Genomic DNA, 18644 nt, shown 5'->3' on the forward strand with positions numbered 1-18644 from the left:
AATACAGTATTTGAAGCTAAAGGCTGAATCAGGTAAAATTGAGTGCCAAATTTTGCTGTGTTGGACAACTGACCTCCTGAAATAGAGCTTTTGGACATGATTAAATGATGGAGTTTGGCTTTCTGTGCCTGCAGTGCTTGCAGAATACCCAACTGAGCATATCTTACGGTTTATTTACTTGACTGAAATGAGTAGTTGACTGAAGTTAAATTTTGTTTCCCTCTGTCCCCCCCCCAATGGCTTTAACATGTATTGGAGAAAGAATTGTCATGTGTTGTTGAAGAGCAATTGGAAAGGTGCATACTGTTAACTTTCCTGAACTCAGCAGTAATCATAAAAGAGTACGGTTGGAGATTAGTAGATCTAGGAAGAGCTAAGGTACAAGAAAGTCTTTTTTTATTTTTTAAACACTGACCAAGTTATTTAATGATTCAGTCAGATCATTCTGGGCTAATGTTTTTCCCCTAAAATCACTCTGCCAAAATTAGTTCATATAATGGCATGTTGGAAACATTCTGGGAAGCAGCAGAATCCTTTGAAGACTGTTAAGTTAATCATGTGGGTTCGTGCATTAGCGTTATGTAGGAAACATTTCCATTCCCAGTCTAGTATGTTTATTCTTCTCTAACCATCATGCCTTCTGTAGAAACTAAATGGTATGCTTAACATAACTTGGCACCTAACTGCCAATACCTAGTGTAATGGAGGTCTAATTAAGAAATGGGGAAAAAAATCCATGTTTGAAAAACTCACTAGCAAATAGATGAACAGTAAGATTGGGGGCAGATTTCTTGGTAATTTCCACTAGTGGGCAATTTGGGCCAGTTACCTATTGAATAAAAATAGTTGGTTTGTATGTGAACTTTTGCACAATTGAAAGTTAAATCAAGTGGGCCTTTCAGTTCTTTTGTTGTTACTTGTATGTTCCAGGGTGTCAAGCCAGCCAGCTTTGATAAAGTAGCAATCCCTGAAGTGAAGGAGATTATTGAGGGGTGCATTCGGCAAAACAAAGGCGAAAGGTAAGTTTTCTTTCTAGATAGAGGTATTACTGTTGACTCTGTAACTGTGATAATACCAGATACAGTTAGTTGTTGGGGTCTGATGAAAGTTAGGAAGCTATTATTACTTCTGCAGGATCTATTCTCTCGCAGCTTCTTATTTAACACTTGCTTTACAGCCTTAATGCCAGGAAAAGTGCAAAAGCTATAGTAACCATCCAAGTCATTTTACTCAAATTCTACTGATCCTTTAAAGCTTTGACCTCATCAGTAAAATAGTGTATGACAGTCTTTCCACTTTACCAGGTAATAATGGTTTTATTTGGTTGGTTCCTCATTCCATAGTCCTGTTTTTTGTTGTCCCTTTGATTCTGTAGACATTTATGGCTGATTATTTTGAGGGCTCTTTATTTTATAAGTTCTTCCTGCTCATTTTCATTCAAATTTTCTGCAAGATGACATCTACTTGAAGTGATTAGCTTATACCATTACAGAAAACCTGTAGCTGCTCTAATGGCTTATTTGTGGGTTTTGTTTCACTTTCTGCATTTACATAGTTATTGCTTACTGGGTGTTGAGTTTAAGAATGCTTCAGCGTTCTGTCCATCTATAGCTTCCCACTATCCTGTTTGGAGCCTGTTTTGTCAGTTTATGGAGATAGATTAATTTCATTCTATTTGTTCTTGAAGTTTTACATCTGATGGTTTTGCTGTGTATTTTTAATTTCTATTCATAAAACAACAGCTTAAAAGCTGTTTGAAATAATTACGTCTTTTTTCCATTCTGAGTTAATTTTGTGGCTGCATGTCACTTCTTCCTTGCCATTTAGCTTAAACAATTAGCTTTTTGACTACTGCTGTTACGCTATGTATATAAGAACATAATTGACCTTTGGTACCTTCTGGACAAAGGTATTTGTGCCAAATGATACAAGTCGAAGTGGTTCAAGATAGTACAGAATGTGAAAGAAATCATGTGGTGCTTAGCTAATTCTCATTGAATTAGCTAGATGAGACTTCTGACAATATCATGAAATAGACTGAAATATATATTTCATTATTACTGATCTGATTTGGGGACTATGGGTTGTGTTAGATCTTAACCTTCAGTAAAACCAAACTGTTTCTTCTTTAATTAATACATAGCCTATTCAGTTCTGTTGATGTAAAATCTGTGGGCATTTCTGTTGACCAATGTATAGCTTTACTGCATCTGTACTGTATTTCTCCATCATGATTTTATATAGAAATCTGAATGGTAAGCTGTCAAATTAATGGGAGGATTAATGGGAGGAAGCATGAAATGTAGACAAATTTAGCAGATCACCAGGCAAGGACGTTCCTTAATAATTTATGAAAACCTATTAACTGTGTGCTTTCTACATTCTTTCCCAATATGCTAGATATGCTATTAAGGACCTTTTGAATCATGCTTTCTTCCAAGAAGAGACTGGAGTACGGGTAGAACTAGCAGAGGAAGACGATGGAGAAAAAATTGCCATTAAACTCTGGCTGCGAATTGAAGACATCAAAAAACTTAAGGGCAAATATAAAGATAATGAGGCAATAGAGTTTTCCTTTGACTTGGAGAGAGATGTCCCAGAGGATGTAGCACAGGAAATGGTAAGTGGTGGTGGTCTTACAAAACATTGAAGGATCAGCCTCTGCATTTACTGTTAATGTCTAGAAATAAAACTACTTCAGAAGTTTGTGACTGAGAAGTTAGTGCAAGAGAGTGATAGCTTATGTTGTAGTACCGCAACAGTGGCTGTCTATGACAGTCTGAATTCTGTGAATATATCCTCCTTCAGGTGGAATCTGGCTATGTCTGTGAAGGGGATCACAAGACAATGGCGAAAGCTATCAAGGACAGGGTATCTTTGATTAAGCGAAAGCGAGAACAGCGTCAGTTGGTGCGAGAAGAACAGGAGAGGAAGCTTCAGGAAGAAGGTAGTCAGAAGCAGCAGCTGGAGCAACAGCAACCCTCAAGTGCTTCCCATGCAGGGTCAAAGCATCCTGTATCTGTCAGTGGTACTACTCCTGTCCCCACTACTTCAGCATCAGTTTCTACACAAGTGGAGCCTGAAGAACCAGAAGCTGATCAACACCAACAACTTCAGTTCCAGCAACCCAGTATATCCATTCTTTGTAAGTGTGTCAGTTGATTTATTTAGGAACTCTTGCACTTACACTATTTCCCCCACCATTAGAGAGTCTTGAACTTCTGGTGGATATAGCACTAATTATCTTAAGATGTTGCTGTCTGCTGAAGAAAATAAGGCCAATGGAACGCACACCAAAAGAAGATGCATTCATGTGCCTTAGCTGAGCCAAGTCAACTGTGTAATTTGCAGTTCAGTCTTAACACAAAATAATTTTCCTTTGTTATAAGTTAATAAACTAAGCAAACTCAGGCACCTGAAGTATGAACGCATGTTCTAGTTCTTGGTGCCCTCCTGCAGGGACAATATATTCTTGTCATGCAGAAGGTTGCATACTTTTGCACTAATGCAGTTAGAAGTATTAGAAAAACTTCTACGAATTGTCACTAACTTTTGTTTAAGGTGATAATTAGATTGTTGCAAGCAGTTCAGATCAGAACTTAGTTTCTGGAAAAGTTTCATTTCCTGTTCTACATACTAAAGATGAACATACTAAAGATGAGGAAAAGTTGGGAGTGTTGTCTGGCATCCCAACATTTGAATAACTACCTGAATAATGATATTAGATAAGTTCCATATTAGAGCGGTGAAATTATCAAATTGCTATCTGCCCTAAGGAAGTAGAGATTTTAAGTTCTCTATTATACCTACTTCAGGTGCATCTACCAGCCAGCACAACCAACCTGTTTTATACTTCTATATAAAAATAAGTAAAAGTAATAAAACAAAACTGAAAGATCATTCATGACAAATGGAATTTAAATTTTTATTTCTCGTTCAGTGTTTAATAGGGAGCATAATTTACTTTTAAGTATCTTTCCAAAGAACTCCTGAAATTACTGATTTTTTCAGAGGTTAGGGGAAGGCATACTGGTAAGGAGTTACTATATTGAGAAAGGAAAAAAAACTCAGTTTTTCTACCAACATAAATTTTAGCAGAGGTAAAATGCTTATAAAGTCTATGTGACATGAAACAAATGCAATCTAGTATTCTATTATAATACGTTCAAGTTATGAAACAAGACTGCAGTTATTGAAACGCAGATTTTTGTCTTTAATTTCTGCAGCTGACGGGACAGTTGACAGTGGCCAAGGGTCATCTGTTTATACTGAATCTTGTGTGAGCAGTCAACAGACTGTGTCTTATGGTTCCCAACATGACCAGCCAATCTCAACAGCTGCAGTCCAGGGGTATGCAGCTTCAGCTGGCCAAGTGCAGTCACAACAGCATGGAGGATATCAGCCACCTGCAGTGGTAAGCCAGAACTTACAGTATCACAAATGCATGGAAATATTTGGTTGTGGTTTCTTCCTTCTTTTTAAAGGTGAGAGGAAAGTCTGTCAGGCAGTCTTCCATGTATGTTTTGTTTTGCATGCAATACAAATTTTGTATGGGAGCAGTTAATGGCCTGTTTTTATAAGGTGACCGAGTCTAGTTAAATAAAATACAAGGGTATATTTGTCTTTAAAGCTTTTTTTTTAAAAAAAAAAAAGCTTTGGGGTAGAGATTTTAATGGATGTAAATAACATTCCTAGTACAAGACTGAAAATAAGCACTAAATCTCACTTGAGAAGGTGTTTTGTGTGTATATGAAGTTACCGGGGTTAAAGTTAAGCTGTTACTTTGATTTGAAGGAGGGGCTAGAACAATTTGAGCTGCTGTTTAAATATGAAATTACTATGTATGTTCTGTGAGACTTTGATTACAGATTCTGAAGGTAAGATCTTTTTAACTGTTATAGAATGCTGCATGTGAGAACTCCAGACTGAAAAGACCCCACGCCCTTGTTCCCAATTTTATTTCTAGCTTGCGTTGATTTGCTCATCAGTTGCCATGCATATTCCTTTACCCTGGAAAGTCTGCACTGGGCACAAATACTTTTCCTACTATGTTCATTTGTGTTGCCCTTTTATTTTGGTATGTTTTTCCCTTGGTATGTTTTAGGTAAGAGTATGAGACCATGCAGAAGTCTATTCCAACTCTGGAGTAGAACTTCTGCTACTGTTACATTGTCTTCAGTGGTTCCCTTGTCTTTTTTTTTTTTTTAAAAGAATCAAAACCTGAGGCAGTGACATTTTGTTATTATGTGGTAATACCATGCAGGGAGATGATGCAATACCTTAGACTTGAGGGTCCTCACTTTTTTGGTACTTGTGCTTGCGGACTCGATTACAGAATCATTGGTGTTCATACGTTTTTGGAAAACATCCTGGTTTCAGTCAGAGCCTGAAGCTGTGTGGTACTGCTAGTCCCTGAGCAAATGAGTTTTCAAGCCCTCTAAATAAGCTCTTGCTCTGGATAAGACATATTTTGGTGTGCGAGCATATCTTGGACCAGAAGCCATTTCACTGCCTTGGGATGGCTAGCTTCCAGCTTGAAAGACCATAATCTTTTGAGAGGGATGGGAAAACAAGCACATAACAGATGTAAAGTCAAGCTGCTTAGTTCACTCCTAAAATGTGCTCATGCTCTATGGTGACGACCGCGGTACCAGAAGGTTGACAGAACGGAATAGAACACTGCAAGAACTACTAACAGTTTGTTGGGAAGACAGGATGACAAGTCAAAATGATATTGACAACTGGAGAAATGATCCTAAAAAGAAATAGAATGCAGTTCAATCAGGACAAGAGCAAGGTTCATGCCTAAACAGGAATAATCTGCTACACAAGTACAGGATGAGCAACAACCAACTAGGCAGCAATTCTGCCAAAAAAAAAAAAAAGTCAGGGATTATATTGGACCACAAGCTGGACATGGTCAAAAACATCATGCTGTTGTGAAAAAGGCAAACATCATGTTATGTGAAGTAGTTCTGTTGCTCTTGGCCTTTGGTAAGTCTATTCTGGACACCCTGCCTGATGAAGAAAGTTGAGGGTAAATTGGGAGAGAATTCAGAGGAGAGTGACAAAAAAAACACAACTAGGAATATGCAAAACAGGGTTTATGTGAGAAGACTGAAAGAGTTGAGTTGAGTCTATGGAAGATGAGCTTGAGGAGAGAGAAAGCTCTCCATAAGAAAGCTCTTCCATAACACAAGAAGAGGCTAATCAGATCACAACACTGTTGTCAAATACAACAACAACAACAAAAGCTTAAATAGGAGCAAGGAATTATTGTTTGGAAAAGGTTTTTTTCTAACCAGCAAAGACGTACTGTAGACACCATCACTGTAGAGGTTTCTGAACAGGCTAGATAAATTAGTCAGGAATTACATGTATAACTAGTACTGACTTGGAACAGGTGAAGATTAAGGGTAAAATATTTAATCCTTTGAGGTCCTGTATGCCTCTGTTCCAAAATCTTGAGCAGTCTAGCAAGATTTCTTGTATCAGAAATACTTAAAATCAGATCTCCACTAGAGATCTTGACTTTTTTTTTCTTGGAGTTCTGTATTTGATTTGAATTATCTTAAGAAATTACATCCATAGGAGGAGCACATATAATTAGAGAAGGAAATCTTGCAGTTGAAGGCTGTCTCTTTAAAACATAACCTTTCCACTCACCCTAAAAAAAAAACACACACAAACAAATAGACAAAAGTCTAATTCTGATTCTTCCAGTTTGGTTGGATTTTGACCCTATGGCCTTCTGGATTGTGGCAATATTACAAAATCTTGGTGACTTTATTGGCCCACTGTCTGGAAAACACTAGTCTAAGACTAATTTTTCCTAAATTTTCCACATATTAAAACAACTTCTTCCACAACTCTTGCTGTAGAATATGTGATGTTAAAGTTTTTATGGTAACATTTTAGTTAATAAAGAGCCAACTGTAAACAGTTCACTTAATTCAGGGAGGTGCCCAAGCAGGGAGACTGGTGAGGTGATAAGTACAAACACACATCCACTCGCTAAACTAAGAATAAACGAAAGCTCATCAGTAACTTAGGGCTTTTTTATTTGTCAGACTCCCAAATGGAGTGAATACACAGTATGGACCACACTGATAGCCCCAGAGAAAACATTCTCTTTTCTTTTCTGCCTTCCACATGCCTCATGTAAGGGTGCTAGGGAACTTTCCTCATTGTTCACTAACCTAAGGCAAATTTGAGTCCTCCTAGGGGTGCATATCCTGTTCCTGGTGTATGTTGGCATTCATTCAGCATTCTCATATCTTTTTGCACACATAGTAGTCAGTATTGGGCCTATCATTGTGTGTCTGCATTTCTTTTCTATCTCATTAGAGTTTTTGCTAGTTTTGTTTTTATTTTTTTAAGCGTTCAATTCTTAACTTTTGTTTCCCTCCTTTAGCCTCAACGTGGTCGTAGCATGTCAGTTTGTGTCCCCCACCTTCCTGCTCTTCCCTCTATGTCCTGCATCCCTCTCAGTGCTCCTTGCACCCCACCACCAGCGCTGTCTGCACCTCTTTCTCCTTTCTACCTTCGGACTGTCCCTGAAGAAACCTTTGCAGAAAAGCTTTCTAAAGCCCTGGAAAGTGTCCTGCCCATGCACTCTGCCTCTCCACGCAAGCATCGACGCTCCAGCCTGCCCTCCCTCTCTGTCAGTCCTGTATGTGTTACCATTTGCCTCCTGGCACAGTAAGATAAGTTATCATTAAATACATCCTAGGCTTCGGGCATTTTTAAAATGAAAAAATGAAAAGTTAATTTTTCATTCCTAATTACTGTGCTGCTAGATTATTGTTTTGTTTTTGTTTTCTTGAGAAGTGGTACACTTAAATAGTCAAACACTGATAACATTTTATTTTGTATTTTAGGATAGGATAGTAAAAATAAATGGAAATTATTCAGTTGTACCACGGAAGGTAAGGGGAAGACTAGTTCTTAGGCATTCAATGTTAATTAAGCCTTGCACAAACCAGCTTTTAAAGCTTAGTTGCTGTGGCTGGTTGTTCTAGAAGCTTTGGTTTGCTGAGGTAGTGTAGTGATAGTAGAAGTTCAGAGTATTAATACTTTTGAGGACTTTTCTTTAAGTTTTAATTGGAGTTGACACTTTGGCTGGTGCTTGATGGAAAGAAGCCATACATACCCCCATGTATTCCAAAAGGTCAGATGCAATATAGCTTGCAGGATAGGAGGTAGTCTGTTTTCAGTTTGGGGCTTTAATTTACATAAAATAAGCTCTGGAAAACTTTTGTTTGTAATTGAAGTATATGGAACTAATTTTCAAAGTGTAGGAAGAATTCTTCAAGAGTACAGGAGTAGGGACTGTCTCGTTAGTATTGGTCAATATGGAAATTTGCTGCTGCTTTTCTGTAAGATGGGAGGGGAAAAGAAACAGAACAATGTGGAAACGGCAATTTGAAAAAGTTTTAAGTAGCACCTGTATTAAAGATGATATATTTGCTGCTGATTTTAACAATTTTTTTTCCTTTAGGGTTGGTAATACCTTCTCTCAGTATACTGTAGGCAAAGATGAAAACAGGCAGCATTGCTAAATTGTTTAGTGTTCTTATATAGAACTCTCTCCAATGAAATTTTCCCTATACTGTGTTGACTAACATAAGTCTAATCTGTAATAGCACATCATATGGAGTGGAATTGCTTGAGGACTTTGCTGTTATTAAACCTGTGAATGTCTTATTGTCCAGGAAAAAGTTGGTTTGTTTCAATGATGATTTCTTATGTGAAAAAGTCTGATGCAAATGGATCAAAGTGATCAAAAGGGATGTTTGAATTTGGTAGAATCCAAAGATCATGCAGTTTTATAGTGGATTTTTTTTTTGTTTTTTCGGCTGTAGGCTGGAATGGTTCAATCTTATCTCATAAAAGGTCTGTCTTTAGCTCTCTGGATATCATACAGAGAACACTACTGACAGGACACTAGCACTGTGTTTTTTACATTAGATAATACTAAGATTTCACATCATCTTTATCTTCTAAATGCAAACTAGAGGCTCTGCACTGTTGCTGCTATCAAACTCTGAATTTTTATATGCCCATATGGCAGCAATGTCAGGAGTTATATTGGATTTCAAGCAATGACCACAACGGATAGCCCACGACAATAAATCTCATTCCATTGTCATGAGCAAAGCTAGCTTCTTTTAGTGGATGATTGGAGTTGGACTGGAAAAGCAGCTTTAACACAAGCAAATGTTTCCATTTGTAGCTATGCCTGCCATGGATGTATTTAATGGATATTTACAACTCATCTAAGTTTCCTAAGTATTGTATGTTTTTGACCATGAATTGAATAGCCATTCTATAAAGTTACTTCACAGAACTGCCTCGTGAACTGTGCATGTTAATGTGCTTCACTTTTAATGTATGAATTACTTGTCTTGTTCATGTCAATACAGCCTCAGCATCCGCGTGGGGGAACACCAACGTTCCCAGATTCACAGATATTTTTCCCAACCGTTCATGAACGGCCGGTGTCTTTCTCACCACCACCTGTCTGCCCGCCGAAGGTGGCAGTTGCTCAGCGGCGCAAGAGCACTTCATTTTTGGAAGCCCAAACTTGCCACTTCCAGCCATTGCTGAAGACTGGCCAGAGTTTAGTTCCACCTGGTGGTAGTCCCACCAATTGGACACCAGAGGCATTGGTTATGCTGGGCACAACAGCTCATAGAGTCGCTGGAGAGCCTCTGCATGTGCAAGTTAATCCTGTGTTTGAGCCAGCTCCTGTACACAGTGACTATAGATCTGGACCAACGCCTCCAGAGGATGCTCACTACAGAATGCATCCAGAAGCTGTATATTTGGTGGGCATGCACTATCCATCACAGGTATCGGAGCAGTATGATCAAGTAGCTTATAACTCTCACGTGACTGAACAACATTTGAAGCAGGTCCCTGAGTCAAAGCATGTGCAGGGTGGTCCTCCACAAAGCTCTGGGTTTGACTATCAATCGGGGCAAGCATTCCTGGCAAGACACGTTCAGAACCTGAGGCTGGATTCTGGGATGAGTCCCCTTTCTCCATTATCCAGTGTTTCAGCTCCTCTGAGTGCAGATCCTGCTCAGATGACGTTCCATCAGGTATTTGTTCCGCACTCTGCCCCAGCTGTGCTCTCGCACAGCGGTGATGGCAGAACGAGCTGTGTCTTTGAGTTCCATGTGCACACACCGAGTTCTGCTCCAGCAGACGGGGCGATTTTAACCCAACGGGTCTACCGAAGTCGCCGGGGCTCTATGGAGACCAGTCAAGAGGAATCCACTCAAGGCATAGGGTTGCATGGTCGGCTTCAGCCTGTGACAGAGGAGCAGTATAACTATCTTGGTCCTGAGTTAGCAGGTCCCGGAGGGGGCTCTGCCAGGCGGAGCTGGCCAGAAGGAAGCCCAGAGTACTCCAGTGATTCCTCACAGATGACTTCCTCTGACACTGGCGATTTCCAGTCTCCTCCCCCTACAGGGGGCTCATCTTCTGCTTTTGGTTCAGACTTCTCATTGCCCATTGTTCAGCTGCCTCAGAAGGTATTGCAAGAGTCGCAGCTCTTCATCTGCTTCCAACAGGGAGCCTCGACTCAGCAGGCCTTGTCCACCTCGCTTTCATCAGGACCACCTGCACTCTATCCTCAGGTTACAGGAGCAAACCCTTCCAGAATTTCTTTGCTTTTTATAAATCATACTTTGCACTTAAAGGGGAGCCATGCTCTTACACTTGCTCCATGTGGTTCTAATTCTTAGCATTCGTGGGGGTGACTTTACAAGACGTCAGTGGTGTACTAGGATTTCTTTAGCTGAACAGGTTGCAATTAAATAATGAGGCATCAGCAACCTCTCAGTCCGTGTTCAGCTTCGGGTGAAGTATTGGTAGGGCTTTTGTGTTAAGGGTAATGAGTGGTGAGTGTTTTTTGTTCTAGTTACTGTTTTGGAAAGAGAGAGCTGTAGTACCAAACTGGCTGTTAACCAATGGGTTTAATGAAATGCATCTTCCATGCAGTTTGAATCAGTACTGATAGTAAAATTTGCTTTGTATTTTGTTCCTGCTCTTCAGCTTTTGATGAGAATGTGTTATTTGAAGTTGAGCATTTGTATGAATAATATTTCAGTGGACAACAGCATGAAAAGGGTTAACTTACTGACTGTTGAAAGCTGTGAAAGTTTTTCCTAGGCTTGGGGGAAGGAAGTGGGGAGAAAACGGAATGGAGTGCAGTATATATTACATGTACATGGATTTGGAAGTGCACTTCCAGGATCATTAAAGAAAGGAAACAAGCAGAGTAGTAAACTAGTGGTACAAATGACTGTTAATGTAGGTTTTGCTGCCTTATAAGCCTAGAATGTGGTGTCCTTTTGAAAAAGCAAAATTTGAGACCTGAAGCTTAGCTGGAGGTGTGTGTTTTATCAATATATGGTAAATGTCCTTGCAGTAGTGAGTGTAATATCCTTCAGTAATGTGTTTGTACACCATGGATGTGAGGAGTATGTGTATTGTGTCTGTGCTTCTATTCTGAAACTTTTCACAAGATTATTCTTTTTTTTGGTGAAAAGGGAAGATTTACTTTAAGTAAGCTTCTCTCTTGTTCCTTCCGTTGTTCCTGGAATTGAGGACTCTGACATTTCAGTTATTGCAGTATTATCAGTTTTGTGATTCCTCTAGATGAAAGAGGAGAATGTTTCTGGTTTATTGTGGTAAGATCTAGAGCTAAGTACTTAAGCCTTTCTGTATGGGATACAAAGGTGTTTTGTTAAAGCTGAAACAGCTTAATCACTAGTGTAATAGATAGTAACTTCTGTGCGTAGGAGAATCTGTGGATTGAAGCTTCTGTGCAAGGAGTTTGAAATTACTTTGGGATTGTTTCTCCATAAACAACTTGCTAAACTTCAGAAGATTAAAAATACACCTGGAAAACATAATAAGGAATCCAGATTGTTTTACAGAATATAAGTTCCAGGAGCTCTTATCTAATTCATTAAAAGATCAGAATCTAAAGACACAAACTGAGTCAATACAAACAGATATTATTGCAATGGGTTCTAGAATATATTTATATTATAGCCAATAAGGGCCTCAAAAAGCTTCTAAAACTGCAAAGAAAAAAAAATGGCTCTTTTCAATGGCAGCCATCTCTTCCCAAAGTTTTTATAATTAAAATAATGTATTTTTAATAAACTTTTTTCCCAATAAGCTTCTGCAAGCTGAATATTCAGAGGATTAAGACATTTTAGTAGATATTCCTGATATACCTATGCAACAGATGTTTCTTACAAAGGCAGTTCACCAAAGTGGTGCGTGCTTAGGGAACTTATCTGGAGGTCTCTAATTGTCTCCAGAATCTGATCAAAAAGGTCACTCACAAAAACAATGGTGAAAATTCATTCCATTTTCCTCTGCATCTTTCACATTCATTTGTATGCCACTCAGCCATTTTTTGTTGTTGCTTATTCATTCAAAATTCTGTCTTAGCTAGAACGTGGACCTCCAGATTCTTCCAAATCTAATTCTTGGCTGGTAGTGAGTCTGGAAATGACTTTTGACTTGGATTTTGACATGCTTCTCAAAAAGAACAAATGACACATACATGTATTGAGTACTTTGTTATTGGTCTAGAAGTCCGTACATCTTTGATTTTTTTTTTAAACAGTTTTTTCTTCTAGCCTTCTTTTATCCCCTCCCCTGCAACTGTGTTCAGAACACAGGAGAAGGTAAACTTTAATGCCTCTATTTCCAGTTAGCATACCTACCACGGCATCCTGATCTTAACACATCATCAGTGGAGGAAGAAGATGGTAGGCTGATCTGTCTCATATCGAGGGGCATCTGGGTTGCAAAGACTTTGTTGTCTTGGAAGACTTAAAATGGAGTTTGGTACTTTTCCAGATGGCACTACTTTGTTCTGGTTTTCATAGTGGAATTTGGCCAAATGAACTACTTGTCCAGAAAGAACAGCTAGAAACCTACTACAACCAGATCATTCCAGGCAGAAATGATTTTAACTGCCTGCTGCAGAAACCATATGTTTTTTTAAGCTGATTCTTTTTTTCCCCTCCAGACACAAGTGCAAGGCCAGTCAACTTCAAGTAGTGCATCGGTACCTTCTCAGCCTACCCAACACGCTCAGCAGGTATGATGGGTTTCTAAACCTGGAATTAAAACGTTTTCAGTGTAGGAACTTGATGACTCCTTAAGGAGCAGCCTTTCCCTGTCTACTCTTCAACTCATAGTTTTGGACAAGAAAAGAAGAATCCTCTAATTTTGTTTACTTTTTGAAATTTGTTTTTAGAATCATGTTAATGCTTCTTCTCATATGTCTGTCTTCCCCAACTCCTAACTAAGCTTGCAGTGGAGGTGCCATGCAAGGAAGGGCACATCAGGATTTGCAATGGACTGTCTAGACAAGACCTCATTCTGATGAGTTCTTCCAACTTGAAATAGTATCTTCTTAATTGTCTCTTTCCCTTTATAGAATCTGCATTCTTGTTTTCACTGAAACAAAAATCCTGTTGCAAGATTTGGTGCTGATAATGGAATTTTATTAGTAATACTAAGAAATGTTAAAGTTTAATTCACTCAGTATGTTCAGAAGAACCCTTAAGGTCACTTAGCAGGGAATAAAAGTTGAAATTTAAATAGATATAATTTTAAATCTTCCTTTTTTGGCCGTTAAGAATAGCTTCTGCCTCTCTTCCCTGCTACAGAATGCACAGCAGCCAGCCTCTTCTCAGCAACCTGGACAATACTTACCACAGCAGCCATCAGTTTCTACTGGTGCCACTCCCCCACAAACTGTCTCTCAAACTCAAACTTCACAGGTTATGCCAATGCCTCAGGCAGCAGCTGGGACACAGGTAAGCAGTATTTTTCTTTCTAGCAGAAGATCTCTCTTCACAGCTGGCAAATTAAATATGCAGCTACTTTCACTTTTATCGTCTTCTCTTAATAGTTCCAAAACATTCATCCAGACAGCAGTGTTCTTGGTATACTACAACTGTTGGTTTGGCTGGAAAATATGTATTGGAAACTTTCTTTCACACATGGCAGTCATGAATAATTTGTTTGAGGGAGGGATAGCACTTCCATGCTCAAAGGTCTTTAAACTGTCAAAAATATCATGAGGCATATTGATGAATGGAGTACTATGAATGCATTTTCAGGAACTTGTCATTTCTCTGCTTCCCATAGAATGTACATCTTCTGCACCATTGTGTGTGTAAAACACATGTTCACATATTTAGGTAGTGAACCATAAGGACTGCCTTCTCCACTCTTGTCATCTCTCTTACTCAGCTCTTCTCCTTTACTCCCTGGTCAAGAAGCTTCTGTTACTGAGTATTACTTCATTTTGGCTCATATCTCTATCTTGAACATGTGAGCCTTGATTTTGTTTTTAAAATTATTGTTTTGTTGCTTGTTCATCTAAACTGTCTCTCAAGTTGCATCATTTGCTGGCTTTAATTGACATATCCACTGCCATTCTCTGAATGCTGGCACAGTGGCTTTTCATTCTCCATTGCTTTAGTCCCCATACCCAAAGCTAAGAGATTTGTTGAAAGATTTGTGCTTCTTTCCTGTAAGAGGACAGGCTTGGCTCTGGGGACAGAGTTGAGGGGAATTGGATTCTGTTTATGCACAAGTCAGTGCTTCAGGGTATTCTAATGTTGCTCTTTCACCCTCTGTGGGTGTCTGTTTCAAGAGCTTGTGGAGTTCTTCAGGGGAAGTGTTGCGAAGTGAGGACCTTTTGGAACTCCAGACAACTTCCCAGCCACTCTGCCAACTGTGCTCCCCACCCACTTTAACAGAGTGCTGTAACTTGAATAATTCTTTCTTTGACTAATGCATAAAAATTCTGCTTTCTGCAACCCTGCTTAAAAAACAAAAAAATCTATCTCTATTTTCTTTACCTCCCCAGCTTCCTGTTTCCCAACCAGTGTCGATCATCCAAGGCGAGCCTCAATTACCTGTTGCAGCACCTTCTCTCCCTCAACCATCAGTTGCCCCATCAGTCCCTGTTGGCTCTCACTTTCTACCCATGGGACAGCCCTTGCCAACTTCCATGGTTCCCCAGTTCTCAGTCTCTCAGTTGCCCATAGCAGCTCCTCATGTGTCAGTGGCTCAGCCGGGTTTCCAGTCGCTGCCCATTTCAATGCCAGGTGGCATGAATCAGCCACTGCTCACACTGGCAACATCTGCTGCGGCAACTGCTATCCCTGTAGGATCAACTGTTGTCCCTAGCCAGCTTCCCACACTGATGCAGCCTGTGGCTCAGTTGCCCAGCCAGGTTCTCCCGCAGCTCCTACAGCCGGCTGTCCAGTCCGTGGGATTGCCAGTCAGCATTGGACAAGCTGCTGAAGCTTCACTTCCTGCTGGAGATGCTCTTTACCAGGTATTGTTGCAAGCCAGCAGAGCTCTTCCCCACCCCTGCCCTCCACATTCACCTGCTCTAAGGTGCCAGATCAGAACTGTGTGCCTTGGCCAACTCACTTCTCATAAGAGAGCCACTGAGCCACAAAGATGAATTCTGTTGTGTGGTCAAGGACATTTTTAAAGAGGAAAAAGTGTCCTCTAACACCCTAGTGTTTTGAGTTTTTTTTTTTTTACATTTGGCAATGGAATTTGTCTAAAATGACAAACATAGTGCAGGACTTTGGACAACAACTGTGTAAAGGAGGATATCCAAGAGATCTGCCAACTTGAATAAAAAAAGAGACCCAAAACATTGTGATTTAAATATAGGAGTCGTGTTTTGGAAAGAGAATCTGTGGCAGCATATTCAGCAATGTCAGTATTTCATACCAAGTCTGGGAAGGGGAAGGGAGGTGGGGAGGGGTCAACACTGATTTTCTAGAAATAAGTCAGGAGACATGGATCTTGAATACAAAGTAAGTACCTGATGCTAATCGTGAAGTGCTAGACTGGTCGGCAAGGACTGCTTCAATCTACTTCGTGCAATCATTGTAAAAATGGCAATATGAATAGTGACAAAAATTGTGACTTGGCATGATTGTTCTTTTAGAACAAAGTTGTATAGAGCTACTGTTAGTCTTGAGAATCAGCAGCAGTTGCATAACATGGTCTAAGCAGTTCACACTAAAAATTCTTCAAACTAATTTCAAGTCTCAGATCTTAAAATATTAAGTCACATAGGCAACTGGAGAGAATTGGGATATGAAGATTGTTTTGACCAAGACTTGAAATTTTGGGTGGGAATTTGCTTGTTGAAGCATGGTGACTTGTAAGCTAAGCTTTGGCTATTTGAGCAGCTGCTCTGCTTCTCTGGAAAGATGGTCTTTGGAAGTACTTGAATAAGTACAGAAAGGAAAGTTAGAAGATGCCCCTGAAACTGATACTTTTTTTTTTTTTTTCCTAATTAGCTCTGATATTCACTAACTTGACTCCTTCATTTCTATTGCAGGGCTTTCCATCTCGGCTGCCGCCTCAGTACCCAGGAGACTCAAGTGTTGCACCTTCCTCTGCTGTGGCTTCTGTTAGCATTCCTTCTGCTGTACTGTCCCCTCCCTTACCCACAGATGTAATGGCTCAGCCAGGCTATCTTGCCCCTGTTGTGCAGCCGTATGTGGAGCAAAATGTTTTAGTTCCTATGGGCAACCTAGGAGGACAGGTTCAAGTGCCCCAGCCTACAGTGAGTTTAGCGCAACAGGCCTCGTCCGCCTCTTCACAGCAGGCAGTTGTGGAGGTAATTATGTTGAATACAATGTAACAATACATTTAGGGTGTTTAAATTATGGTACAGTGTATGTGTGTGGGGAACTAATCCCTTCCATGCTTGTCTTCAGATGGAAATTAATGTTTCAAATAACCTTTTTCTTACAGCAGAATGTCATGCCAATGTGGGGACCTTGTTGCCACTGGCTGTTCTGTTGGGAAGTGAGTGTGCCTCCTACAGGCAAAAACCTGTTAACACTTCACTTCTTGCTAGTACCGTAGAATATTTTGCCATATCAATGAGAAACTGCAACTGATAGCCTTTGAGATCCTCTCGTTATGCCCGTTCCCTGCAGCATTGATGATGCTAGGGAGAATTTGAATCGTCTTTGAGTTCTGCATTGGCTTGCCTTTTGCACATTCTGTTAGTAAGACTATGGCTGCATGGCAAACTAGTGACACGTAGCAGTAGAAAGGATGGCTGATCTTCTGCCCTTCCCCCACTCCTCCCCAGGATGATAATTTGCTTCACTGCAGTTTGCTCTCCAATCTTTTTGTAAATTAGAGCTTTCTAGATGCCAGCTGTTTGAAGTTCTAAAAAGGCAGTGCTTTTAGCTTTATAACTGATTTGGGAGGAAAAATTAAAGACTAATGGGTGACATCAAAAGGATGGGGGTTCTTTGGAGTTCTTGATACAGGTTTCTCTCCATAGGGCACTCAAGGAGTCTCACAGACTGCTCCTTCAGAGTCTCTGCCATCAACACAGCCTGCTCAGTCTACTCCTTTGGCTTCCTCTATGGATAGGTAAGCATGGATTTCTTTTCACCGTATTGAATTTCAACTTCATGTGACAGGTTACCCAAGGAAGAAATATCTTTAGGTACCTCTTTTTCACCAAGGAATATTTCTTTTTCAGTAGGGGTGTTCTCTGAGGACAGGAGGGAATAAGCTTCCTAGGGGAAAAATAGGCTTATGAGAGTTGAAGAAAGGTTTGCTTTACAGCAGACGATGAAGGGAGTGAAGAGGTTCATGTGCAGTGACTTCTAATCTTTTGTATTGACTGTAAGGGACGTTTTTCTGTCCTTTTGGCACTTAAACTGAATTTAAAATTCAAACAGCTTGAAAACATATTTGGAAGATGTACTTGTACAGCTCAGCTTACAAGAAATACATAAGTAATTACTCTTATAATTACTATTCAAGCAGCTTTATTGGTTGACAGAATTCTTCTCCCCTGCTCTGTGATTAACAGGCAGCCACTGCTATCCTGAGGAGGGTATCATCTGGCAGGGTAAACCGTATTGTTGTTGCAGCTATGGAGTGTATGGGTACTAATACAAAGTTGCTTTTTTTAGTGCACATTCTGATGTTGCTTCAGGAATGAGTGATGGCAATGAGAATGTTCCTGCTTCTAGTGGGAGGCACGAAGGGAGGACTACCAAGCGTCATATGCGGAGGTCTGTCCGCAGTCGCTCTCGACATGAGAAGACTGCTAGGCCAAAACTGAGAATTCTAAATGTGAGTGTTGTGGTTTTCATTTTTAACTTAAGTGACAGTTTGGTAATGTTGATGCCCGTTTTTGAACTTCAAAAGTTGCTTTTCTTCTGAGGAATGTGTGTCTTCTGTGTGCTTGTTTGGTATGTTGCTGTTCCCCCACTGCCACCTCTAAGCACACAAGCTATCCGCTGTATTTCTTCTGCTTCTGGAGTCAGTATTCCAAAAGTCATAATTAAGAGCTTTTGGGAGCATTGCAGATGGCAAAATCAGCTTGCATAGCCACTAGTGATTCCACAGACTATTCCTGAATATTTGCTTTAATCTTATTAGTAAAGCTAGGCCAGTGACGTGTAAGCTAGAAAGGAACAAGGGAGCATCAGGAGTTCTAGAGAAGTATGGACAAGGTAACCTTGGATGTTTGAGTAATTGGTAGATCCTCAGGAAAATAGTGCAGTAAATCGCACCATTTATTA

At 40.0% G+C, this 18644-nt stretch overlaps 1 protein-coding gene across 18 annotated transcripts in view; it reads left to right on the forward strand.

Annotated features, from left to right (window-relative positions):
- The window catches only part of WNK1 (WNK lysine deficient protein kinase 1), a 106030-nt gene that overhangs the window by 57758 nt on the left and 29628 nt on the right, over positions 1-18644 (forward strand). For 5 of the 18 annotated variants that reach the window (XM_040562188.1, XM_040562195.1, XM_040562215.1 and 2 more), the window contains exons 5-17: positions 931-1019; positions 2401-2620; positions 2809-3145; positions 4227-4414; positions 7415-7672; positions 9426-9854; positions 13064-13135; positions 13710-13859; positions 14921-15394; positions 16424-16705; positions 16843-16896; positions 17387-17478; positions 18030-18192. In XM_040562188.1, coding sequence (XP_040418122.1) covers positions 931-1019; positions 2401-2620; positions 2809-3145; positions 4227-4414; positions 7415-7672; positions 9426-9854; positions 13064-13135; positions 13710-13859; positions 14921-15394; positions 16424-16705; positions 16843-16896; positions 17387-17478; positions 18030-18192 — 2808 coding nt within the window. The remainder of the gene's footprint in view (positions 1-930; positions 1020-2400; positions 2621-2808; positions 3146-4226; positions 4415-7414; positions 7673-9425; positions 9855-13063; positions 13136-13709; positions 13860-14920; positions 15395-16423; positions 16706-16842; positions 16897-17386; positions 17479-18029; positions 18193-18644) is intronic. The other 13 variants (XM_040562206.1, XM_040562225.1, XM_040562235.1 and 10 more) reach the window with 8 other exon arrangements.

This window comes from Cygnus olor, chromosome 1 (genome assembly GCF_009769625.2).
Source record: "Cygnus olor isolate bCygOlo1 chromosome 1, bCygOlo1.pri.v2, whole genome shotgun sequence".
Classification (NCBI taxonomy): Eukaryota; Metazoa; Chordata; class Aves; order Anseriformes; family Anatidae; genus Cygnus; species Cygnus olor.